Source organism: Rattus norvegicus, chromosome 10 (assembly GCF_021556685.1).
Source record: "Rattus norvegicus strain SHRSP/BbbUtx chromosome 10, alternate assembly SHRSP_T2T, whole genome shotgun sequence".
Lineage (NCBI taxonomy): Eukaryota > Metazoa > Chordata > Mammalia > Rodentia > Muridae > Rattus > Rattus norvegicus.
In genome coordinates this window covers 96,910,733-96,933,446 of record NC_141543.1, presented here as the reverse complement: position 1 = coordinate 96,933,446, position 22,714 = coordinate 96,910,733, and the positions used below count along the sequence as shown (strand labels likewise).

At 37.6% G+C, this 22,714-nt stretch overlaps 1 protein-coding gene across 7 annotated transcripts in view; it reads right to left on the bottom strand.

Moving 5' to 3' along the window:
- Positions 1–22,714, bottom strand: part of Tanc2 (tetratricopeptide repeat, ankyrin repeat and coiled-coil containing 2) — a 319,000-nt gene that overhangs the window by 241,571 nt on the left and 54,715 nt on the right. For all 7 annotated transcript variants that reach the window (NM_001440252.1, XM_087572417.1, XM_087572418.1 and 4 more), the window contains 1 exon segment: positions 11,052–11,123. In NM_001440252.1, the coding sequence (NP_001427181.1) occupies positions 11,052–11,123 (72 nt within the window).

Here is a 22,714-nt window from a genome sequence, read left to right as displayed (position 1 = left end):
TCCTAAACGAAATGAAAATAAAAAATATCTTACAATGCTAGGCATCTTTAAACATCAGGGAAATATAGATCAGAACTACACAGAGAGTCATTATGGCATGGACTGTCAATATGGCAGTCCTTAAGAAAACTACACCACCAAATGTTCACACTGAGTGGAGCCTGGTCAATCTCAGTGATCCCCTATCATCCCATTGCAAAGCAAGTGCTTTGTTAGTGGCACTAACCTCTAGACCACCTTCCTTAGCAAAACTTGAAACATTCTCCTTTTCTGGACAAAATGTACATTTCTTTCTTTTTTTTTTAAGTTTTATTTTATTTTATTATTCAAGGACATGAGCTGTCTCTCCCTAAAGGTAGGGATCCTGAGGTCCACATTACACATGGGAAAGATGAGTTTTTATAGTTCAGGAGTAGAGGTTTCCAAATGGGAGATTAGACAGGAAAATAGGTGTTTGTGTATAAGTTTGTCCTAACAACTTTCTGAAACAAAGATGTGATCAGAACAAGGTGGTCATGGTAAAATGATCATAATAACCATTTTTTTCCTTTTTTCCTTTTCTTTTATTGGATATTTTCTTTATGTGCATTTCAAATGTTATCCCCTTTCTCAGTTTCCCCTCCGGAAATCCTCCATCCCATCCTCCAACCCCTGCCTCCATGAGGGTACTCCCCATGCCACACGCCCACTCCCTTCTGCCTCCCGACCCTGACATTCCCCTACACTGGGGCATCAAGCCTTTACAGGACCAAGGACTTCTCCCATTGATGCCCAACAAGGCCCATCCTCTGCTACATATACAGCTGGAGCCATGGGTCAGTCCATGTGTAATCATTTGGATTAACAAAAAACCCAAGTTAGCAAAAACTGTTTTCAACAATAAAAGAACTTCTGGGGGAATCACCATCCCTGACCTCAAGCTGTATTACAGAGCAATAGCGATAAAAACTGCATGGTATTGGTACAGAGACAGGCAGGTAGATCAATGGAATAGAATTGAAGACCCAGAAATGAACCCACACACATATGGTCACTTGATCTTTGACAAAGGAGCAAAAACCATCTGGTAGAAAAAAGAATTTTCAACAAATGGTGCTGGTTCAATTGGAGGTCAACATGTAGAAGAGTGCAAATTGACCCATTCTTATCTCCTTGTACAAAGCTCAAGTCAAAGTGGATTAAAGACCTCCACATAAAACCAGATACACTGAAACTAACAGAAGAGAAAGTGTGGGAAGAACCTCAAACACATAGGCACAGGAGAAATTTTCCTGAACAGAAAGAAAACCAATGGCTTCTGTTCTAAGATCAAGAATCAACAAATAAGACCTCACAAAACTGCAAAGCTTTTTTAAGGCAAAGGACACTGTCATTAGGACAAAACAGCAACCAACAGATTGGGAAAAGATCTTTACCAATCCTACATCTGATCCAGAGCTAATATCCAATATATACAAAGAACTCAAGAAGTTAGACTCCAGAGAATCAAAAAACCCTAATAAAAAATGGGGTACAGAGCTAAACAAAGAATTTACAACTGAGGAATATTGAATGGTCAAGAAGCACCTAAAGAAATGTTCAACATCCTTAGCCATCAGGGAAATGCAAATCAAAACATGCAAATCAGGTGTGAGCCTGAGACTTCACCTCACACCAGTCAGAATGGCTAAGATCAAAAACTCAGGTGACAACAGATGCTAGCAAGGATGTGGAGAAAGAGGAACACTCCTCCATTGTTGGTGGATTTGCAAGTTGATACAACCATTCTGGAAATCAGTTACAAAACACTACAAATGAATATCTAACAGAGTTTTTAACTTTTATCTTAATATATATATATACATGTATATATATATATTTATACGCACATGCACACACACACACACACACACACACACACACACACACACACACACACTCTCATGGTTTCTCTTTGTGTAGCCCTGGCTGTCCTGGAACTCACTTTGTAGACCAGGATGGCCTCAAACTCTAAGAGATCTGCCTGCCTCTGCCTCCCAAGTGCTGGGGTTAAAAGTGTGAGCCATGACTGCCCAACCTTAGGACTTAACATACTTTAAAATGTATACGCAAAAAAAGAAGAACACTAAGACAATTTCCAATATAGAAAACAAAGCTAGGAGCTTCACAGTATATGATTTTAAGATTTACTATAAATTTACAGTAATCTAGAAAACATGCAGCACTGAAAACAATGACACTACATTGACGGAACGATTAAATCACAACATGACTCATGTTTCCACGGTTTAGATATGATTTGTTTCCTAAAGGTTCTTTTTTTTTTTCTTTTCTTTTTTCTTTTTTTTTTTTTCTTTTTTCTTTTTTTTCAGAGCTGGGGACCGAACCCAGGGCCTTGCGCTTTCTAGGCAAGCGCTCTACCACTGAGCTAAATCCCCAGCCCCTTCCTAAAGGTTCTTGTGCTAGAGGGCTAGTCCCCATGTAATATCCCCATGCACTGGTAATAAAGTAGAACCTTTAAGAGGCAGGGCTAGTAGGTGACTGGGGACATAACAAAATTTGTGAGATTGATGATAATCTGACAGGAACAAATTAATAGTCATGAGAAAAGATAGCTATAAAAGACTGGTACCAATCTTCAAGTTCTTTGTTTCTTTCCTTCCTTTCCTTTGTTTTTTTTTGGGGGGGGGCATTGGGGGTTGGAGATGAGGAGAGTTGAGATAGTTTCTCTATATAGTCCTAGATGTCCTGGAACTCACTCTGTAGACCAGGCTGGCCTTGAACTCACAGAGATCCACTTGTCTCTGTCTCCCGAGTGCTGGGAACAAAAGCCTGTGCCACCACAGCCCAACATTCAATCTTCAATTTCTTGCTTCTACTATTCTCTCTCTCTCGCATATTACTACCATCTGATACCATTCTCGTGTTGTGATGTGTACACACACACACACACACACACACACACACACACACACACTACTAGATGCATTATTATTTGGACTTTCCAGCATTAGAAAAATCAGCAATATTCTTATATTTGTCTGAGAATTAAAGTTACAATATTAACTTCTTTGCCCAAAGACAAAGAAAAGAAAATGCAGTTACAACAGAGCAGAAACCTCAGCAATGTACTTCAAAACAAGGTATAAGAAATTATAATTAGGAACTGAAGTCTCCATGGGGCCAAGCCTAAAGGATCCAGTTTTGGAAGCCTACCCCATTCTGCTGTATTTTATTTACAGGAGCTTTATGAAGCACCCTGTTCTACCTATGAGAAGGGAAAAAAAACAAAAACGAACAACAACAAAAAACTGAAAAGCAAGCAAAGAAAAACTGAGTACAGAGGAAGCGTCCAATAACAGTGCGTAACAATGTATAAGGTCTAAGGTCACTCCCACTGAGTCCTGAGAGTCTCTCACCCCCACAGGATGATCAGCAGCATCAGCTAACCCAGACCTTCCAGGCACTGAGCCACCAACCAGGCAGCATACAGGAGCCGGTCTGAGGCCCCAACACATACATAGCAGAGGACTGTCTGATCTGGCCTCAGTTGGAGAGATAGGGGATGAAGGAATAGGATGAGAAACTGTGGGAGGGGGACTGAGAGAAGGACTGAATTGTAAATAAATAATTTTAAGAAAGAGTACACAAGGTCATCAAAAAACTAAATATGAATTAGAAGACAAAGACTGTTTCCTTTCCTACACACCTGAACACTGTGTAACTAAAAGTATATTTCAGAAAGACACAGAGAGAGAGAGACAGACAGAGACAGAGACAGAGAGAGAAAGACAGACAGACAGAGACAGAGACAGAGACAGAGACAGAGTGTGTTGATAACTTAAAGCAGTGGTTCTCACCCTTCCTAATGCTGCAACACTTTAGTACAGTTCCTCATGCTGTGGTGACCCTCAACCATAAAATCATTTTCGCTGCTACTTCATAACTGTAATTTTGCAACTGTTAGTAACTGAAATGTAAATGTCTGTTTGCTGATGCTCTTAGGCAATCCCTGCATGAGGGTTTTTCAACCCCTAAAGGGAGTCATGACACAGGTTAAGAACCACTAGCTTGGACCAACTGTACTAATTTCTTAATGGACATAATCTGTTAAACTTCTTACAAAAATAAATGGAAAAATAACAAAACTTAAAAAAACTTTTCTGGCCTCAGGAATAAGGAAAGGGGTTATATTAATAAGTTTTGTTACTTAGACAAAAAATTTTGGCCCCTGGTTTGGTTTACTACTCTAGTGTCCAAATATAGTGGTCACTTGTAGAATTTATCTAAATAACTCCATAAATATTTGAATTAGACAAAGACCCCAAAATAAAAATTATGAGTCTGTGTGTTGAACATAATCTGATTGATTGGACATTGACATAAAAAAAATCAACATTCTCCTTAGGATTTAACCCGAATGGTATGAAAATGTGTAGGATACAATTTTGTACTACCTGGCACATGAAAATACAGGAAACCCTGAACTTGAAAAGGAAAGTCATAATGCAAACTCTAAGACGGTACATACATCAGAATTAAAAACAAAGACTTTAAGGCAATTATTATTAATAATAATGCTTTCAGAAAGTAAAGGCAATTATTTCTGATATGACTACAAAGATACTTAAAATCCAACATGCATTCTATATATAAAACATATTCTTTCCACCAGCTGCATTTCTGATGTTACACATTGCCGATGATTAATACTCCACCATGAAACTTATAGTTCTGTCTACAAAACAAGCTTCAGTCGATCTCCAGAAGATATGATACAAAATGTCATCCAACACCAAGGCTAGAAAGCTGCAAAGATGATTAACTCTTATAACAGCCTCACTCAACTCTCCTCATAAGAGGCCTGCCTGTATGGAACACAGACAAATCTTAGGGAATGTTTGTTTCTTTGTTTGTTTAATGTATGTGAGTACACTGTAGCTGTCTTCAGACACACCAGAAGAGGGCATCAGATCCCATTATAGACGGTTGTGAGCCACCATGTGGTTGCTGGGAATTGAACTCAGAACCTCTGGAAGAGCAGCCAACGTTCTTAACCTCTGAGCCATCTCTCCAGTCCTGGTTTTTATTTTTAAAACTCATTTAGATTGCAACACTTATGACTATTGTGAGTTTGCTGATGAAGCAAATCAACGTATCCCTGAATTCTAGTTTGCATTTGACCACCTGAAAAACTATTAGAAGAGTATTTGCTCAGTTGTCTGGGTTAGCAATTCCTTCACCACTCTATTTCCCATCAATTCTGTGGCTTTAGGTAATAATCTACTCACATGCCTTTCACTCCACGGGGCATGAGGTTTGTCTGCTATAGCAATGATATCATGCTGACTAGATTTAATGAACAAGAAACAAGAACCAATTTTGATAGTTTAATAAAATCCTTATTGCAAAACCTTAGGTTAATCTCAGACAAGACTTTTAATAGTGGGGAGTGGGGGAATGCCATCCTTTGCAATAGCTATTATCCTTCAAAATGAACACACAAACAAACAAAGCAACAACAACAAAACAATTCTAGTTTCCCTCTGGTCCTTAGACAATGTTTTGTCATTACTATCATGCTATCCTGTGACTATGGCAACCCCCATCAACTAGGTATCGGTAGACCAACAAAGCAATAGGGTTGGATGTGCAATGCATCACTTCATCAGAAGATCCAGAATCAAAAGTAATTTAGATTACTAAGTGGCCCAAATAGGCCTGATGCCTACTTCTGCTACTATTGCTACTACTTATATATGTTATTATCACCATCATTTGGGTAAGGGAGGAAAGAAAAAAATTACTGATGATGTTAACTAACATACAACTTTAATTTTTTAAACCTTATATTTAATGATGGTTATTAAGTGCTTTAATCTCCTATTTAGCCCACCATCCACCAGAGGTATTAGAAAAAAAGGTGTGTGTGTGTGTGTGTGTGTGTGTGTGTGTGTGTGTGTGTGTGTGAGTGTGTGTGTGAGAGAGAGAGAGAGAGAGAGAGAGAGAGAGAGAGAGAGAGAGAGAGAGAGCGTAACTCCTGTCTGTACTATAGGTTAGTGGCAGCACTCCATCCACTGGCAAACACTTCAGCAGTCCAGTTCCACAGAGTCAGGGGGTAGCACTACCTAAGCCAGGCTTCAGCACAAGCATCTGTCTCAGCTGACATCACTCTGCCAATCACCCCAAGTCCTCGGAAACGGCAAGAAACTGCAGCACACCACCAGAAGTTTATTTGTGTTTCTCTCTCTAGAGTCTGGACAAATGTAACTCAACTATGCAATGTAAGGTGGACCAATACACGTGTGTTGTTAGCAAAGAACTGTTCCTCATATGTCCTTTTATGTGCTTTAGTGGAACATCCTTTCTTCTATGTCTGCTCAGCTAAACATTCCTTCACATGTTTGCCCCAGCAAAACACCATCCAAAAGACTTTCCAAAGAACCCTTAAGTTTCCTCATCATGACATGTAGGTAATAATGGCATAACAGACCCACACTAGGGAAGAAAGATCACTGTGAAGGGTCATTCATTCCCAATGGCAGAAGTCTGAGCTAGGCACATGGTTGCTCATTTACTTTTTAAGGAAATCTGACAGAGGTTTTGTTAGATATTGACTTGTAGACAGTGTTGAATGATTTAAGAGGCTTATATGGAACTTGGAAGAATAAATGAAGTGATGACAAAAAGATTTGTGGATTAAAAATGAAGAAGGCTTTGAAAGAGCACAAAATATCAAAGTAATCCATGCCCCATGCAAATGCCTGCCAAAGAGCAGACTTCAGAGAAGGAACTGCTCAACACAGTATACAAAACAACCTGGTTTGGGGACTCAACCAATCTTTTTACCCACTCACTACCTCTGCACAATGGCCTCATTAAGAAGGCAGAATTTAAGCATGCACTCGGCCGTGTGAATTGCAGCAACACTAGATTGCTGATAGCATAGCAAAGTGTCCAGCCTGGCAGGGCTCCGCATCCACAGTGGAGATCAAGTTCAATACACGGTATCACTCATGAAATGATCTGTGCGCTACCTCTCTGTTCTTTTCTGGCTCCTGCTACTTTCCCTTCCTAATAATTCTATGTATTTTAAATAAATTTTGATACTTTATTTATAAATTCATTTAAATATATTTATTTACATTTTATTCTGATAAATTTTCAAGTTGTCTTATTCTGCCCCCTTGTGGGAAACAGTTCTTTAATCTTTTACTGTGAACAAAACATTAAATCCAACTTGATCCTCCAATGAAATAAAATAAGTATCAATTCTGTAATAGTTTCACTTCAGGCTTTACTAATAGGGTCCCCATCCTTTGGCATTCCTTAAGTATTATATAGGCTTTAAGAATTATAGAGATTTTTTTTAACCTTTCAGGCTTTTGTGATTAGCTATTGGAAAAACTCAGACAATAATTTAAACCAAAATGCTCTATACATTCAATGTGACTTTCAACCCTCTTGGTGACCATGCTCCAATTCCTTCTCATGAGTCAGTATGGACAAGGAAGGAGTGACTTTGACAAGACTTCTGTTGCTATTTAGGAAATTATCATAAATGCTAAGTAGTCTGGTTTTTTTCTGACAAAATATGCTTGGAATTGCATATTATGATAACTTAAGAATTATAGATAAATTATTATAAATAATTTTGGAAATGTAAACATAGATGAGGAATTGGTAAGACTATACATTATTGATTACTTAACACTCCATATGATGTATCAGCTTTAAGAAATCATTTCATAATATTCTGTAGAGAAAATCATGGTATGCTGCCTAAGAGAAAACAGGAAAAACAAAACTGTACCTCATTTTTAAAAATTATTCAAACTAATTTATATATGTATGTGTCTATATATCCTTGAATATGCCACTATGAACTCACAGAAGCATACAAAATAATGCTGATGAGGTACTTTAGGTGAATGAAGGGGCAATTGTTTGGTTAAAGTATTTTTAGCTAATGAGATTATAACACTAGGAATAGAACTATGGTTATTACCCACACACATTCTTATGTCACCTCTAATACCCCAAGATCATAAAGAATTATTGGCTAAAGGATAAATTTCAAGTTTAGTTTTATGAAAAGTGTTAGAGCATACAAATATGTTTCAAGGAGAATTATAAGTTCAACTCTTTCAAATATAACCAATAATAAAAATTATAATTTAAATATCAGAATGAAAAGGTTCTAAATACAAACTATCAAAAGTACACAGTCAGAACACTCGGTGCTTTTATAAATTCCAGCATTCAGGAGGCAGAGCCAGGAGGCTCACAAGTCAGAGCCATTCTGGTCTACCACAGAGCAAATTTGGGTCGGCCAGGCTACAGAGGAAGATCTTATCCCAAAACAAAGAAACAAACCAACAGAAAAATTGCTGTAGAGTAATATAAGACAAAGTATTTTCTTGTGGAGAATAATGTAACCTACGTATGCTGATACAATTTCTAGTACCCATATGACAGCTCACAACTGTCTGAACTCCAGCTCCAGGGAATCCAATGCCATCTTCTAGGCTTTGTATAAACTGGGCATATATGTGGTATAGAGACATATATGCAGGCAAACACCCACACCACATAAAACAATAATAAAATAAAGTAGAAAACGGAAAATATATACAATTAGATGGAGGAAATTATAGCCCAGATCAGATGAAGATAACATTATAACTGTAGTCAGTGTATTACCAGGTTTGGTTTAAGCATAGAAGGAAGAAATGTAAGGAGCAACATGCATGGACAACCATCTGAGTAAATGAAGCACAAGTAGCCAGGCTCATCTCCCACTTCCCACAGTATGTGGTTCAGAAGACATCAGAGGTCTCTGCCCCTAAACTAGAGCAGAGGCTATGGGTATGTATGAGCGAGTAGGCTACGGCAACAGATTAGTACAAACAGGAAAGACACTAAAGCCAAAAAGACACTGGCACAATGCACAGATACCTCACATGTCCTCTATTAAGAAGAAACATGAAATTAAAACTATTCACAGTCAGACAGCAGATTATCACATGGCATGGTGGTGTCTGCTGCTACTTATTTGTTCTAAATGGACATGCATCTGTTTTGGTTGGCTGATATTTGTAGCATACTAATTAATGGGTATTTGAGTGTTATTCATCCAAAGAAGAAAAGAAAATGTCATACTAAAACTGAGGGGCAGCCAGTGAGATGGCTCAGTGGATAAAGGAGCTTGCTGTCAAATCTGAAAAATCTGAGTTCTGATGCCAGGGACTCACACAGTAGAAGGAAAGAACCAGTTCATGCAAGTTGGATTGAGAAAATGCGTGAATTCTACTACTATTCCTTTCATCTCCCTCTTCCAGACCTGCCTCAAGGCAAACCTGTTTCATAAGCGGCTGTATCTAAGGATGCATATGTCTCTGAGAAAAGAGAACTCTATGACTAGTACAGCACTGGTGGTATGAGAAATATAACAGAACTTGCAAGAAGAAATGGACAAATTCACACTGATTGACATGTCAATATTCTTCTCTTAATAACAAAACAGACAGAAAATTAGCAAAGATACAGAAGACAAGACTGAACATTATCAATCAAAAAGACCATGCTGCATGGAATTTATAGAATTTTACACCTTAATTAGCATAAAACATATTCTTGTGAAGGGTTCAGAAACACTAAGGTAAATTGTTTTATCATAGACTTTGGTGAATACCTATAACCTCAGGACTTGATATTCAGGCAGAGATAGTAGATCAGGAGTTGGAGGCCTTGACAGCTGATCTTCATTGACAATGTGATTGAACTTAGATGTCAGCTACCCTGGGTTATACCATGGGACTAAACTCATTCTGACATGTTTCCCACACATCCCACACGTTCTTTGGAAAGTTGGCTGGATGGTGTTTTGCTGGGGCAAAAACATAAAGGAATGCTTCATTTCACTGACGTGGACACTGATGTGATAGGCTATGGTAGATTCATGAACGGACGTTTCACTAAAGCAGACACAGGAGAGAGCTGATCTGCTAAAGCAAGCATGTGAAAGGACATGTGATGAAGGACTCTTTGCTAATGACAGGCATGTGCTGGCCTGCCTTACATTGTGTAGTTGAGCTGCATTTGTCAGGACTCCATAGTGAGAAAGGCACCAAAAACCTTCTGGAGGTGTGCTGCAGTTTCTCACCACTTCTGCAGACTCAGAGGACACGTGCTGTTTGGAGGGTTAAACAGGACTCCACTACGGAGTGACAGAGACAGAGCTTGGCTTGCTGGCACAGCTAGCTGTGCAAGGATTGTGGGTCTCACATTTTTGATGATCTTCACTTCCCTGAGAGAGACACAGCTGAGAACTTCTCCTGGTGTTCCTGTTGGTCCCTCCTGCTGACTCGAGCACAGGTTGAGGCCTAGCTGTCTCTGCTAGGCCATGTCACCACTGTTGCTAACCCGACTCTACCAAACTGGACTGTTGGCATAGCCATAAAGTGTTTGCAAGTGGATAGAGCTGCCTGCTAAACTGTGAACTGAACTGCCTCCTCCCTCCTCCCCCACCTGAGACAGGGTTTCTTTGTGTAGCCCTGGCTGTCCTGAAACTATGTAGACTTGACTGGCCTGGATACAACTCCTACCCTGTACCACATAAACTGGATGTGGTCGTGCACACCTGTAGTCCTAGCACTTAGGAAGAGGCCAGAGAACCAGAAGTTCAAGATCAGCCTCAGTTACATAGTTGGAGGCAAGTCAGGCAAGACTGTGATTTTAAAAAGAAAAAAAAGAAAGGAAGGAAGGAAGGGAGGGACAAGGAGAGAGAGAAGTGAAGGAGAGAGGAAGGGGAAAGCCAGTATGGGATTATACTCCAACAAATTATGGTATTAGAATTTTATTTTGTTACTTTACAAAAAATAGTATCTAGACATTTATCAGGGCTGGGGAAAAAATTAAGCCTTAATAGCACTTTAAAAAGTGACCCGAGGCCCCATTTGTTATATCAATAAACACTAAGTGAAAAATTATAATACCTAAAAGAGACCCACAAAACCCCAGCTCCCAATGAAGCCAGGAATAAGGAACAGCCGACACCGAGAGAACATTACCTGGCCCAGAGCGGCTTTGGCGAGAATCTACACTTGACTGTCTTCGATCCGGTGGTTCCTCGCTTCCTCCATCTGCATTAAATTAAAAACAGCATAAACAGATAATGAGTTTGGCACAATTCCAGTGACCTCTGTATCATAAACTACTATGTTTATCACTTGTTTTCATTTCTCGCAATTAGTATCATTAAAAATATCTGAGGATCTCCTTATGTAAATCCATGGCTATGTCATCCTTGTAAGGAGGGGCTTGCATTCACATCCAAAACCCAATGCTTTTTTTGCCTCCTCCACCATATATAATCATGAAGGAACAAAGGGATTTATTGATTTCAAAGTTTATTTAAAACATTCTAGCTTAGAGCCCTGACCCTCAAACAATGACTGAAAGACAGACAACTGCTTGCCTAAAATATGCCAAACAATTTCAAGAACTGTATGTTTTACTAGAGTAAAATGACATTTACATGTTTCAGAAGACATTTTTTTTAAAAAAATCAATAAGCCTGATGAAATGAAAATCACAAGGAAAGCTGCAGCAGCTCAGTAGGAGCGAGAGGCAGTCCTGAAGGACCTACTCGTGGGTCTTTAAAGTTCATGGTAGTACTCATTTCACTGTCCTTATTTAATTTTTCAAGAAACAAGAATATACCTCTTTATACAATTTTTAAAAACTACAATAAATAAGTTCATAAAGAATTCCACTATATGATATAGAAACAAAGTGACTCATCACAAATAAAGCACAGAACAAAATAGGTTTAGAATTCTATAAAGCATATGTAAAATTAAAACCAAACCCAAACCCAAACAAGGAACCAAAAGGAAAAAAACAGCTTAAAACCCAGGCTTGATGGCACATGTCTATCCTCCCAGGACTGAGGAGGCTGGGCAGAGGGATGGAGAGATTAATTGCTTCAAGTGAGCCTAGACAACACAGAGCGCAGGTCAGCCTGAGCTAAACAGCAAACCAAGGATCAGCCTGACAAAGCTAAAGCTTTAACATAGTGGTCTAAAGTTACAGATTTTTTACGTCCATCAAATTTAAAATGTACTAAAGATTCAATGACTTACTTCCACTTATTTCTAACTGAACAGAAATAAGAAGCAACAATTATAAGCAGATTTAAGAAGCACTACCCTTGTTCTGTCAACTGTGCTCTTCTCTTCTGTCCTAGAGAGCTTGTCTTAACATTTACCTCTTTTTAAATGCATGGCCTGTATTCAAATTTATTATAGAAAGAAAGCTTTTAAGAATACATTTACCCTATGTAAGACTTAACAGTAATTAATATATATTAAATATATTTATCAATTTTGTACTATTGCATAGGACCTATGTAGTAGGTACCATGAGCATCAGCATCAATTGATTTCATAAATATAATAATTGTAAATATAGACAACAATTGGCAGAAAATATTTAATTCTGAGTCCATTATGAACTTGGTAACTTAATATTCTATTAGTAAGATTTTTAAAATAATGTAGCAAATCAAAAGATGCAACACAAAACCATATTTCTGTCAGTATACATTTTAAAAATAAAACCCAGTTAAAATATTATATACACAATAGACATGCTAAGAAAACACAATACTTCTTGGAATACAAGGTTACAAATCTTTAAGTCAAGTAGTGGTACATCCTTTTAATCCCAGCACTCAAAAAGCAGAGTGGTTTGAGGCCATTATGATCTACAGAGTAAATTCTAGGAGCGCCAGGACTAGACAGAGAAACTTTGTCTTGAAAAACCAAAGAATCTTTCCTTTAATATAATAAGACAAAATTTTTAAAGCAAAAAGTCCCTATATGTTATTATTCCAGAATGCGTTATCTGCCTTGGTTGAAATTAAAAGTCAAATTCTTCACAATGCTGCACGGTGCTAAACAAGGAGCAAAGGATGAAGGTCGGCAATGGTCCTTCACAGCTTTAGGCCTTGCCTGCTACAATACCAACTTGTTAAGCAAGAGATGCTAACCACCGCAATAACGGCACAACTACTATGGGAGGAACCAGCTGATTTCTGATTGAGAACCATTCAGTAGGAGGAAGTTCATGTGTTAACACAGTTAAAGTTCATGGCTGTTAAGTCCTAGGTGCTAGGGAAAATTTACTACTATTCTTTTGCTAAATGAACATATTTGAGAACCTTTCTAATATTTATGTTTATGTCTATAGACTAATGCTGTCCTCAGCCTTAATCAAGGAAGTTTCTCTTTTGAGCATACAGCTGTTAAAGCAAGTCAAGGGGCTAAAAATGAGTGACTGTAGCATGCTCGGCATTGATTACACACTCATCCAAGGCCTCTCCAGGCCCAGGAAACATAAAAAAAGAGAGGCAGAAAACATGTAGGAAACAAACAGCAGAGCAGAATGCCGTAAGACACTCATTTAAGGGCGTGACAACAAAGGTACTCAAACTCCTAACAGCTGGTGCTGCCTGTGAAAGGCTGCACAAGACTGAGTCAGGAAAAAATGTCAGCCATAGATGGGAGAAGGGCACATGGGTCCCCCACCTTATCCAGGAAGCTAAAAGCAGTCAAGGGCTGCTGGATGCTAGGAAATCATTGTCTTCAGTGATGTGGCCCTTGGTTAGTTATTCACGCTCCAGGGAGACAGCCTCAAACCCATGCCACATAAATGACCTTGTTTAAAAACCAATATATCACAAAGCAAAATAAAAACAAAACAAAACAAAATACACGTGCGACGGGAACCTAGTAGGAGGAAGGAGAAGTACTCACGAGGGTAGGAGGAAGAACAGAGAGCAGGAGAGGATGAGTGCTACAGACAGGTCAAAACCATCAAGTATACACTAGGAACTAAAGAGACTAAAAATCCTAATTATGTTTATGGAAATGTCCATGTTTATATCATTTTAACTCCACATTTCAAATAAACAATTTTACAGATTCTTTTTATAAGGCTTGATGTTTTATTTTATGTATTTATTTTTTTTGGTTTTTCAAGACAGGGTTTTTTCTTTGTGTAGTCCTGGCTGTCCCAAAACTCACTTTGCAGACCAAACCAGCCTTGAATTCAGGGATCTGCCCACCTCAAAATGCTAAGCTAAAGGTATATGCCACCACACCTGGCCACACTTCATATTTTTAACTGGACCAACTCAAGGTTAGATGGAATTTGTTATTTTTAACTCTCTAGGAAGTCTTCCACCTCAGATGTTCATGGATTAATATTCAATATGCCCAAAAATCTTAAACATTTTTGCTTTACTTGTATTTCTCTTATTAATAGTAAAACTGGGGTGGGATGATGGTAGGTAGGTAAGATATTTGCTGCACCGGAACAAGGACCTAAACCTCCAGAACACACAGCCTGGTGTACATGCCTATTAACTCTAGCACTGATTGGACATAGACAAGCCAACCCTGAGTGTTCAATAACCAGCCAGCCTGGCTACCAGTTAAATTATACACCTGTTGCAAAAGTGCAGGGTGGGTAGGCGACTGAGAAGTCATGTGTCTTAATGTTTGCTCTCTTCACTGCACAGGTGAGTCGTGTGCGCACACATTCACTCTCTTCTAAAAATAGCAAACTTAAAAAAGCGAATTAATTTATTAAAAAACTAGTGAAGTTGAATACATTTCACTGGCTATTTGGCTGTGTAATCTTGTTTATATTCTACTTTTGCCACCCTGTGTGAGGAAGGCAAGGACTTGTCCATGCCCAATGAAACACAATTGCGTGAGTGACATCCCCAGCTCACTGTCCCATCTTCTAATCTTCATAATTCTGGAAACTCTCCTGTCTCATTTTTCTCAAACTGATTTCTAGACCTTTGTTTTTAGATTTTAACAGATTGATTAACCAACAGTGACTGGGAATGAATTTCTTCACATTTTTCTGTTTAAGGTTCAGTGAGTTTCTTTCTATAACTATGACAAATATTCAGCCAGTGTTTAAATGGTGTTTTATCATCACAGGTCTACTCCTCTCCTTCTAGAACTACAACAGCACAAACGTTGGCCTTTTGCTTCTGTTTTACATATCTGAGGCTCCCCATTTGTTTGTTTCTCTTTAGATCTTGGTAATTTGTATTTATATGCTTTCAAGGTCATAGATTTCTGTGTTGACTATTCTGTTAACCCCACCAAGTGCCTTTTTTCTTTGGTTATTATATTTTAGTTTTAAATTTTCTATTAAATTCCTTTTGTGTCTTCTATTTTCTCATCAAAACTTTTGTCTTTCTATTCTTTTTGAGAAGGTTCATATAATTGCTGTTCAAACATTTTTATAAGTCATCTTTGTCCAGTAATTTCGCTGACTCACCCAGATATTAAGATCTATTATCTTTTCCTTATAAACCGGCATTTCCTAGTTCTCTGTACATCAATTTTATGTTAATTTTTTAATCTTTGTGTGTAATTTTAGATTAAATCTGAGCAATCTCAATATTTTCAATTATGATCCAAGTCTTCTTTTCTTTTTTTTTTTTTAATTCTTTAATCATTTTTTACATTCCAGTCATTATCCCCCTCCTGGTCTGCCCTCTGACTGTTCCTTATCCCGTGCTTTCCCCTCCATCTCTAAGAGGATGTCCTCTGCCCCTACCCCATCAAACCTCCCCACCCTCTGGGGCCTCAAGTCTTCTTTATCTGGGAAATGTGAGCTCCATTTCCGAAAGCCTTTATTCACAGTTTTATTCTCACCTGTCTTGCCTATGTACCACCCAGTGGTTGATCTGTTCTGGTCAGTGATGTCTTGGATCTATCTTAAAACTCTTTGATATGATAATCAGGCTCAGAGTTACTGTAAAGATTAGGTGAGAACTTTGGTGTTTATAACTTTCTGATCTTCTTTTCCTCGTGTCTCCTTCTCTACAGTCTTCAGTATGTTCCAGCTTCCTGGTATGCTTAGAAAATGGGTTGTAGTAACAGCTCTATTAGAGAAGGTTTTCTTCTCTGAATTTTGTCTTATGTGGGTTCTCAGCTTCAATAACAAGGTAGGAGGACAGGGCAAGAAGAAAAGAAAACAGGGAGGTTAGGGAGGACTTCTACACGATATCTCTATGTGAGGAATACTCTTTTCCATTCCTCAAATCAAAACCAGAGGGCTCCTATTGAAGATGTCTCTGTCTGTACCCGGTGCCACTTAGCTGCAGTAAGCGCTAACTAGCAGATACCAGAGGAAAAGAAAATGCTAAACTCAAGAATGATTCAGCCTGTCCCACAATGTTCTCACCACTCCTTCCTTTTCAGCCCTCATGGAGTTATTTCAAGCACTGTGTCCAGTATAGCTACACTCACAGTGGGAAAGGCTGTGACCCCACCCCATGTGGAACTGTGCTTGACTTCATATAATGAGGCTGCCCAGACTTTTTATTGTATGCTCTAAACACAAACACCTTGTTAATGACAGAGCAAAAATTTGTCTACATGTCTCTATCATTTGTCCATATTTATCAGTTTTCCAGACCATACTAACAGACCCATTCAATATAGACTCAAGCTCCAGAATGCTTTCAGACTCAAGCTCCAAGTAAGTCCAGAAACCTGGGTCACTAACTGGTGATTCAAGTACTAACCAACTTTCTAGAAAATCTAGCAGCAACCCTACCTATCCGCAGATATAGCCAGACAACCTGACTAGAATCTCCATGAGCTAAAGAACTTTCTCAGCAAAAGCCAATCTATAAGGGGTAGAATTGGTGCTTATTTCCCCAAACACATGACCAAAACAAGGCCATAAGGGTAATGACTGAGGTATATGACACCCACCAAAGGAACAAAACTTAAAAACATCCTAAATAAACAGAAATCTATGAACTACTTGATCAAGACTTTGAAATAATAATCATAAAGAAGTTCAGCAAGCCACAAGAAAACAGAAAACAAAATGAAATCAGGAAAACAATACTTGAAAAAAGTGAGAAATTGACAAAGTGGCACGAAGCAAAAAAGAAAAAGAGTCATAGGAGGTGGGCCCAGTATTACATACCTCTAAACCTACCATTTGGTGGGAGGATTGAAGAAGGATCACAAGAGTTTGAAAACAGCCTGGGCTACACAGTGAAAAGTTGTCTCAAAATAAATCATTAAAATTTGAACTAATCAGCACAATTACTGAATTTAAAATTTTCATAGAGCATATTTAATCAAAGAAAAGGAAGAATCAGTGAGTTCACAGGTCATCCTGACAAACAAAGAGAGGGAACATAGGATGCAAGGAGTTTTAAGCAGACCAATGCACACATGAAGAGAAAGGAGTAAAGAGTATCTATGTAAAGCAACAGTAATGGAAAAAGTCCATAATCTACAGAAATAAGCATTCAGATACCTGAAGCCCAAAAATCCAATATAAAGATACCTTTGCCAAGACATGCTATAATTATATTCTCAAAGCAAAGACAAAGAGTTTTTTGTTTGTATTTTGCTTTCATTGTTGCTTATTTTGATTATGGTGTAGGTCACCATGCTTCACTGTAATTCGGTTTTGCTTGGGAGACAGTGTCTAGGTAGTCCAGGCTGGCCTTGAAACCTTTCTCCAGCCTCCATAACCAAGAAACACCTGTGTCAGTGGTTGATAAAAATCCCATAGACAGAGATATTAACTACCATGATATTTCCAAAGTTCTGAAAGAAAACGAAGTGCTAGCCAAGAATATTTCAGTCCTTCAGAAACAGAGGAGAGATGAGAACCCCACATAAACAAAAGCTGTAGAAATTCATTATCACTAAAACTATCTTACAAAAAAAAAGGGGGGGGGAATGATCAAGCTGAAATGAAAACATGCTAGATAACAGAATAAAAACAAAGATATAAATCTGTAACACTTAGAAGATATCCAAATTTAGAATAGCCTGACTCTGTAATAATGGTAGATAAGTAACTTTTCATTGTTAACAAAAGTTAAGATGCAGGGCTGGAGAGGGCTCAGTGGTTCAAAGCACTGGCTGTTCTTCCTGAGGTCCCGAGTTCAGTTCCCAGCACGACAAAGCAGCTCGCAACTGTCTGTTTAATCTGACGTCCTCTTCTGTCTAATTCTCTATTCTGTATGAAGGTGTACATGCAAATGGGGGACTACATACATTAATAAATACATAATCTTTTTAAAAAGTTAAAATAAAAATATTTTTAAAATATTTAATTATCATACTTTGAAAACAGCTACCTGGAAGTCAAAGTCAGCATTTCAGCAATAAGTTCCCTCCGTGGATAGATATATCCATGTTCATACGATTTACACATTATTGGTAAATTGACTATGTAAAAATTAATAATAGTTATGACAATGTTAATGAATGGTTTATACATTTGAAAACTATGGTATTAATAAAATAAGAAATTATTCTTTATGTATTTAAAGTTATCAGCTTAAAATAAACTAAAGATACTTCATGGTAATCAAAAAGAAAAAGAGTAGTAAGTAAACACAGAAGATGAAATCAAAGATTATCCTGAGAAAATAATGTTAATAAAATATCAAAGGAAGTAGCAATAAAAAATGAATAAAGGAACTATAAAAGTCAGAAAACTAACAAAATGGCAATAGTAATTCATCGTCTACCAATAGCTATGTAAATATTAACTGTCCATCAGTGGAGGGACACAGTTCAACTGTATGCTACCTGAAGAGCCTCATTTTAGGGTAAGGACAGCAATAAGCTGAAATGGAAGGAATGGAAACCTATGTATAAACAGTAGCCAAAGGGAAGCAGGTTGGCTCCTTTACTATTGCATTTGCTTACAGAGAAGAGAGCTGGTACAGGTTTACTATGGGGATGTTAGTAAGGCAGTTACACTGAAAGTCTTTACTCAATATGTGTGAGGACATTTTGTAGTCACAATAGACTTTTTTTTTTAAATTGTCTGGATGTTACAACTAGTTGTATCAGACAAAACACAACTTTAGACATTTTAGAAAACAATATTAAGGTTCCTTAAAACTTATAACCTATACTTCCAAATGAAGTATAACAGAATGGCAACAGTAATTCATTATCTATCAGTATTCAAATGAAGACTATCAAAGGAAATGAATATTATTATAGTAGTTCCATGTTCACTGCAGCATTATCTATTGTGTGACCGTGAAAGGCAGCCTGGTTCCCAGTTGAGCTAGGGCTAGAAACCTCAGAGACCCAGAAGGGACCCGTAGGAGTTTCACCTGTTCCCAGGTACCAGGCCCCTGTCACTAGCTGCAGCCCCACATAAACTAAGAAATACTTTTAAAATAAATTTGAATGTGTCCAATATAAAGGAATGATATGTAACTATTACACACTGTTTTATTGTAAAAGCTTTATTTTTGTTGTTGTTTTTTGAGACATAGAGAGGGTTTCTCTGTGTATCCCTGGCTGTCCTAGAACTACCAGGCTGGCCTCAAACTAACAGAAATCTGCTTGTCTCTGCCTCCTGAGTACTGGGCTTAAAGGTATATACCATCATTGCCAGACAAAGGCTATAATTTTTATTCTTCCCAAGTTAGAACCAAATTAAAATTTCACTCAATTAGATTTTCTTTTAAAATTAAATGATATGATTTATTCATGCAATTCTATCATAAATCATAAGGACCTTTCCATACATATTGAAGATTATTACATGATTTGGTCAAAGTACAGGCTCTTTTAAAAGCACAAAATGTACATAATATGAGCTTGGAAACTTCTAACAGATCAGTTAGAAAATGTAGTCTTTAGAACTTTGGTCACCCTGCCCCGCCCCACCCCCCAAAAATTAAGGAGAACTGTGAGAATATAAATGCAGTGGAACAACTACCTATGGACAAGAATTACAACACTGGGTAACAAGGTATGGATTATAGCATGGTTTCCAGCACCAATGTCAAGGTAACTTTAACTCAGCTCCAGGGCATCGTCTTCTGACCTCCACAGGCAACTGCACTCATGTGCATATATCCATATGCAGACATACAAATACATATAATTTAAAATGTTTTAAATATAAGAGGAAATGAGACCAGGAAGTCTTAGGGAATAGTTATATTTTTAACATCACACACACACACACACACACACACGCACACGCACACGCACACGCACACGCACACGCGCACACACCAAAGCATGAACCTATTTGAAATTTAAAAAAACAATCATGAAATGCTTGCTTATATACACAAATTATAGGTAAATCAGAGAATTTGTTAAAAATCCAGTAATCTATATATAATATGAAACAATGCCTTCAATACTAAGAAACATTAGGTTTCCTATTCCCATTATTTCAAAGAGAAAAATATTAAGAAGAATTAGCTGAATAGGTTATAGTTATAGAGGGATGAGTAAACACTAAAATAGTTTTAGAAAAATGTGAATATCCAATATTTATTGATTTCTGATGATGAAATCAAGATGTAATAGACTTATAATAAGAAAATGACTGGCAGGGTTGGGGATTTAGCTCAGTGGTAGAGCGCTTGCCTAGGAAGCGCAAGGCCCTGGGTTCGGTCCCCAGCTCCGAAAAAAAGAACCAAAAGAAAAAAAAAGAAAATGACTGGCACGGAGCAATAGCTCAGCAGTAAGAGAACTGCCTGCCCTTCCAGAGGACCCAAGTTCGATCCTTAGCAATTACATGTGGCTTACTATATCAAAATGTTTTGATTCTGAACCTGTATATGAGTATCAATGATGATGACTAATAACCTGAAAATAGAGTAGACTTGCTAACTGTAAATGACTCAACCACAATGTCAGTATTTTAAAAGTAGATGACTGCTTTCAAGATACACAGTGAGTATGTAAAATGTCAGGCTTAACACTGAGGTGAGTGAACAGAGTAAAGTTTTAAATCAAGGAGGGGGGTTACAGAAAAGCTGCTAAGACTGTACAGGACGATCCCAAAATCCCCACACTCAGTTCCTTGTATAACCATTTGTTACAACTAATGAATCTATATTTTATCTTGATCCCCTTAGTTTTTATCTAATGTCTTTTTTTTTTTTTTTTTTTTTTTTTTTGCGTTCTAGAGTAACCCATTACATTTAGACATCATGTTTCCGTAGGACTCTCAGACTGACAGTTTCTTGGACTTTATTTATGGTGATCTTTATTGTACTGAGAAATATTGATCATTTGAGGAATGCCCCTCGGTTGGAGTTTTCTGATGTCTTCATCATGTAAAATTGAGGTTTTAACTTTTCGGAAGAAGCCACATGTTAAGTCTCAAAGAAACCCGAGACAAGTGGCTGATGAGTGCTACATATGTACACCATTCAATCTTCAGCAAAACCTTGTGAAATATAAATGAATTTTCACCTTAACAGATTACTACTGCATTTTTAAGTACAGAATCCAGAATTTAAAACTATTCCTGATATTTTCTCTCCTACATAAATTCAAGTCCATTACTCTACTGGTGAAACTGCTATTCATCTATGTGTTTATAAATTGGAAAAGCCTGTCTATGTGTTAGAAACAGATCCAGGGTCTCAGCAAATAATACCACCACTCCAATTAAAGTATCTCAACAAGGCAAAATGTCGCTTTTTATCAGAAGGCCATGTTAATCAGCAATACAAAAGAGCAAGCACACAGGGGCAGGAAGCTCCCTGGGCTTTTAGTCTAATATAGACTAAAATGTCTTTCCCACATTTGGGTGAAGCACAACCTCAGGGTCTTTTGCAATTGATTAGTTTTTAAAGAATGGTCCAAGGGAAGGAAGGGAAGGAGGAAGGTCTCATTAAGTTCTGAGAACACAGCATGGTCTTTGTGTAAACAAAAATTTTACCAAGTAAAGGGGATTAAAACATTTGCATATAGGTTTTACAAGATGGGGTAATGTAAAGATTTGAGGTTCTTGTTGTAAACAAATGTTTTACAGAGTTTGACAGAACAGGAAAGACTAATATTTAATGTTTCTTACAAATAAAAAAGTCATTTTCAAATCTCCACGTGGATATAGCAATTATTCTTCAAACTCATAATATCCAAACATGAAACTCTCTCCTGCTCTCTCCTTCAAGCCTAACTCTACTATAGTTCTTCACTTCAAAAAATTCAAAACTGAAATCTTGATGAACAACTTGATTTGATTAAAAAGCTTCTAAGATTAGTAAAGGATATCTCTGAGTGCTAGGTGGAAGTTTCCAAAAAAGTATTAGCTATTAGGATGAGGGACCAACCTTAAATGTGAATGCCTCCATGCCATAGGCTAGGACTTGGATAGAAAAAGGGAAGAAAAAAAACAGACAGAAAGAATAAAAAAAAGACAGAAAACACATGTGTAAAAAGACAGATTTGCAACTTGGTAAACAAACACTTCTCCATGCCAATCCAACCTAGTGATGTTTGAATCTTCTTCAGAGATGAAAAGCACATTTATAAATGTATCTGTGAGGAGTTCTTAGTTTAAACAATATTAAACTCAAACCTGTCCTTTTACAAGTGTGTTCTCTGTGTACAATTATCATAATGAAAGTTGGTGGGAAAGCCATGCCATGTTTTATTTGCAAAGCTACAGGAATCACAGTTTTTTGTTTTGAGAGGTGGTTTTGTGCAGTCCAGGGTACCTCACACTCTTTACAAAGTTGAAGCTGCCCTTGAACTCCTAATCCTTCTGCCTCCACTTCACGAGTTCTGGGATTATAGACAGATAGGACTATATCCAGCAAAATTAACATTTTAGAAAACTCAAATTTATGTCCTAGATAGTTCACTATTACTGAAAATTTGAG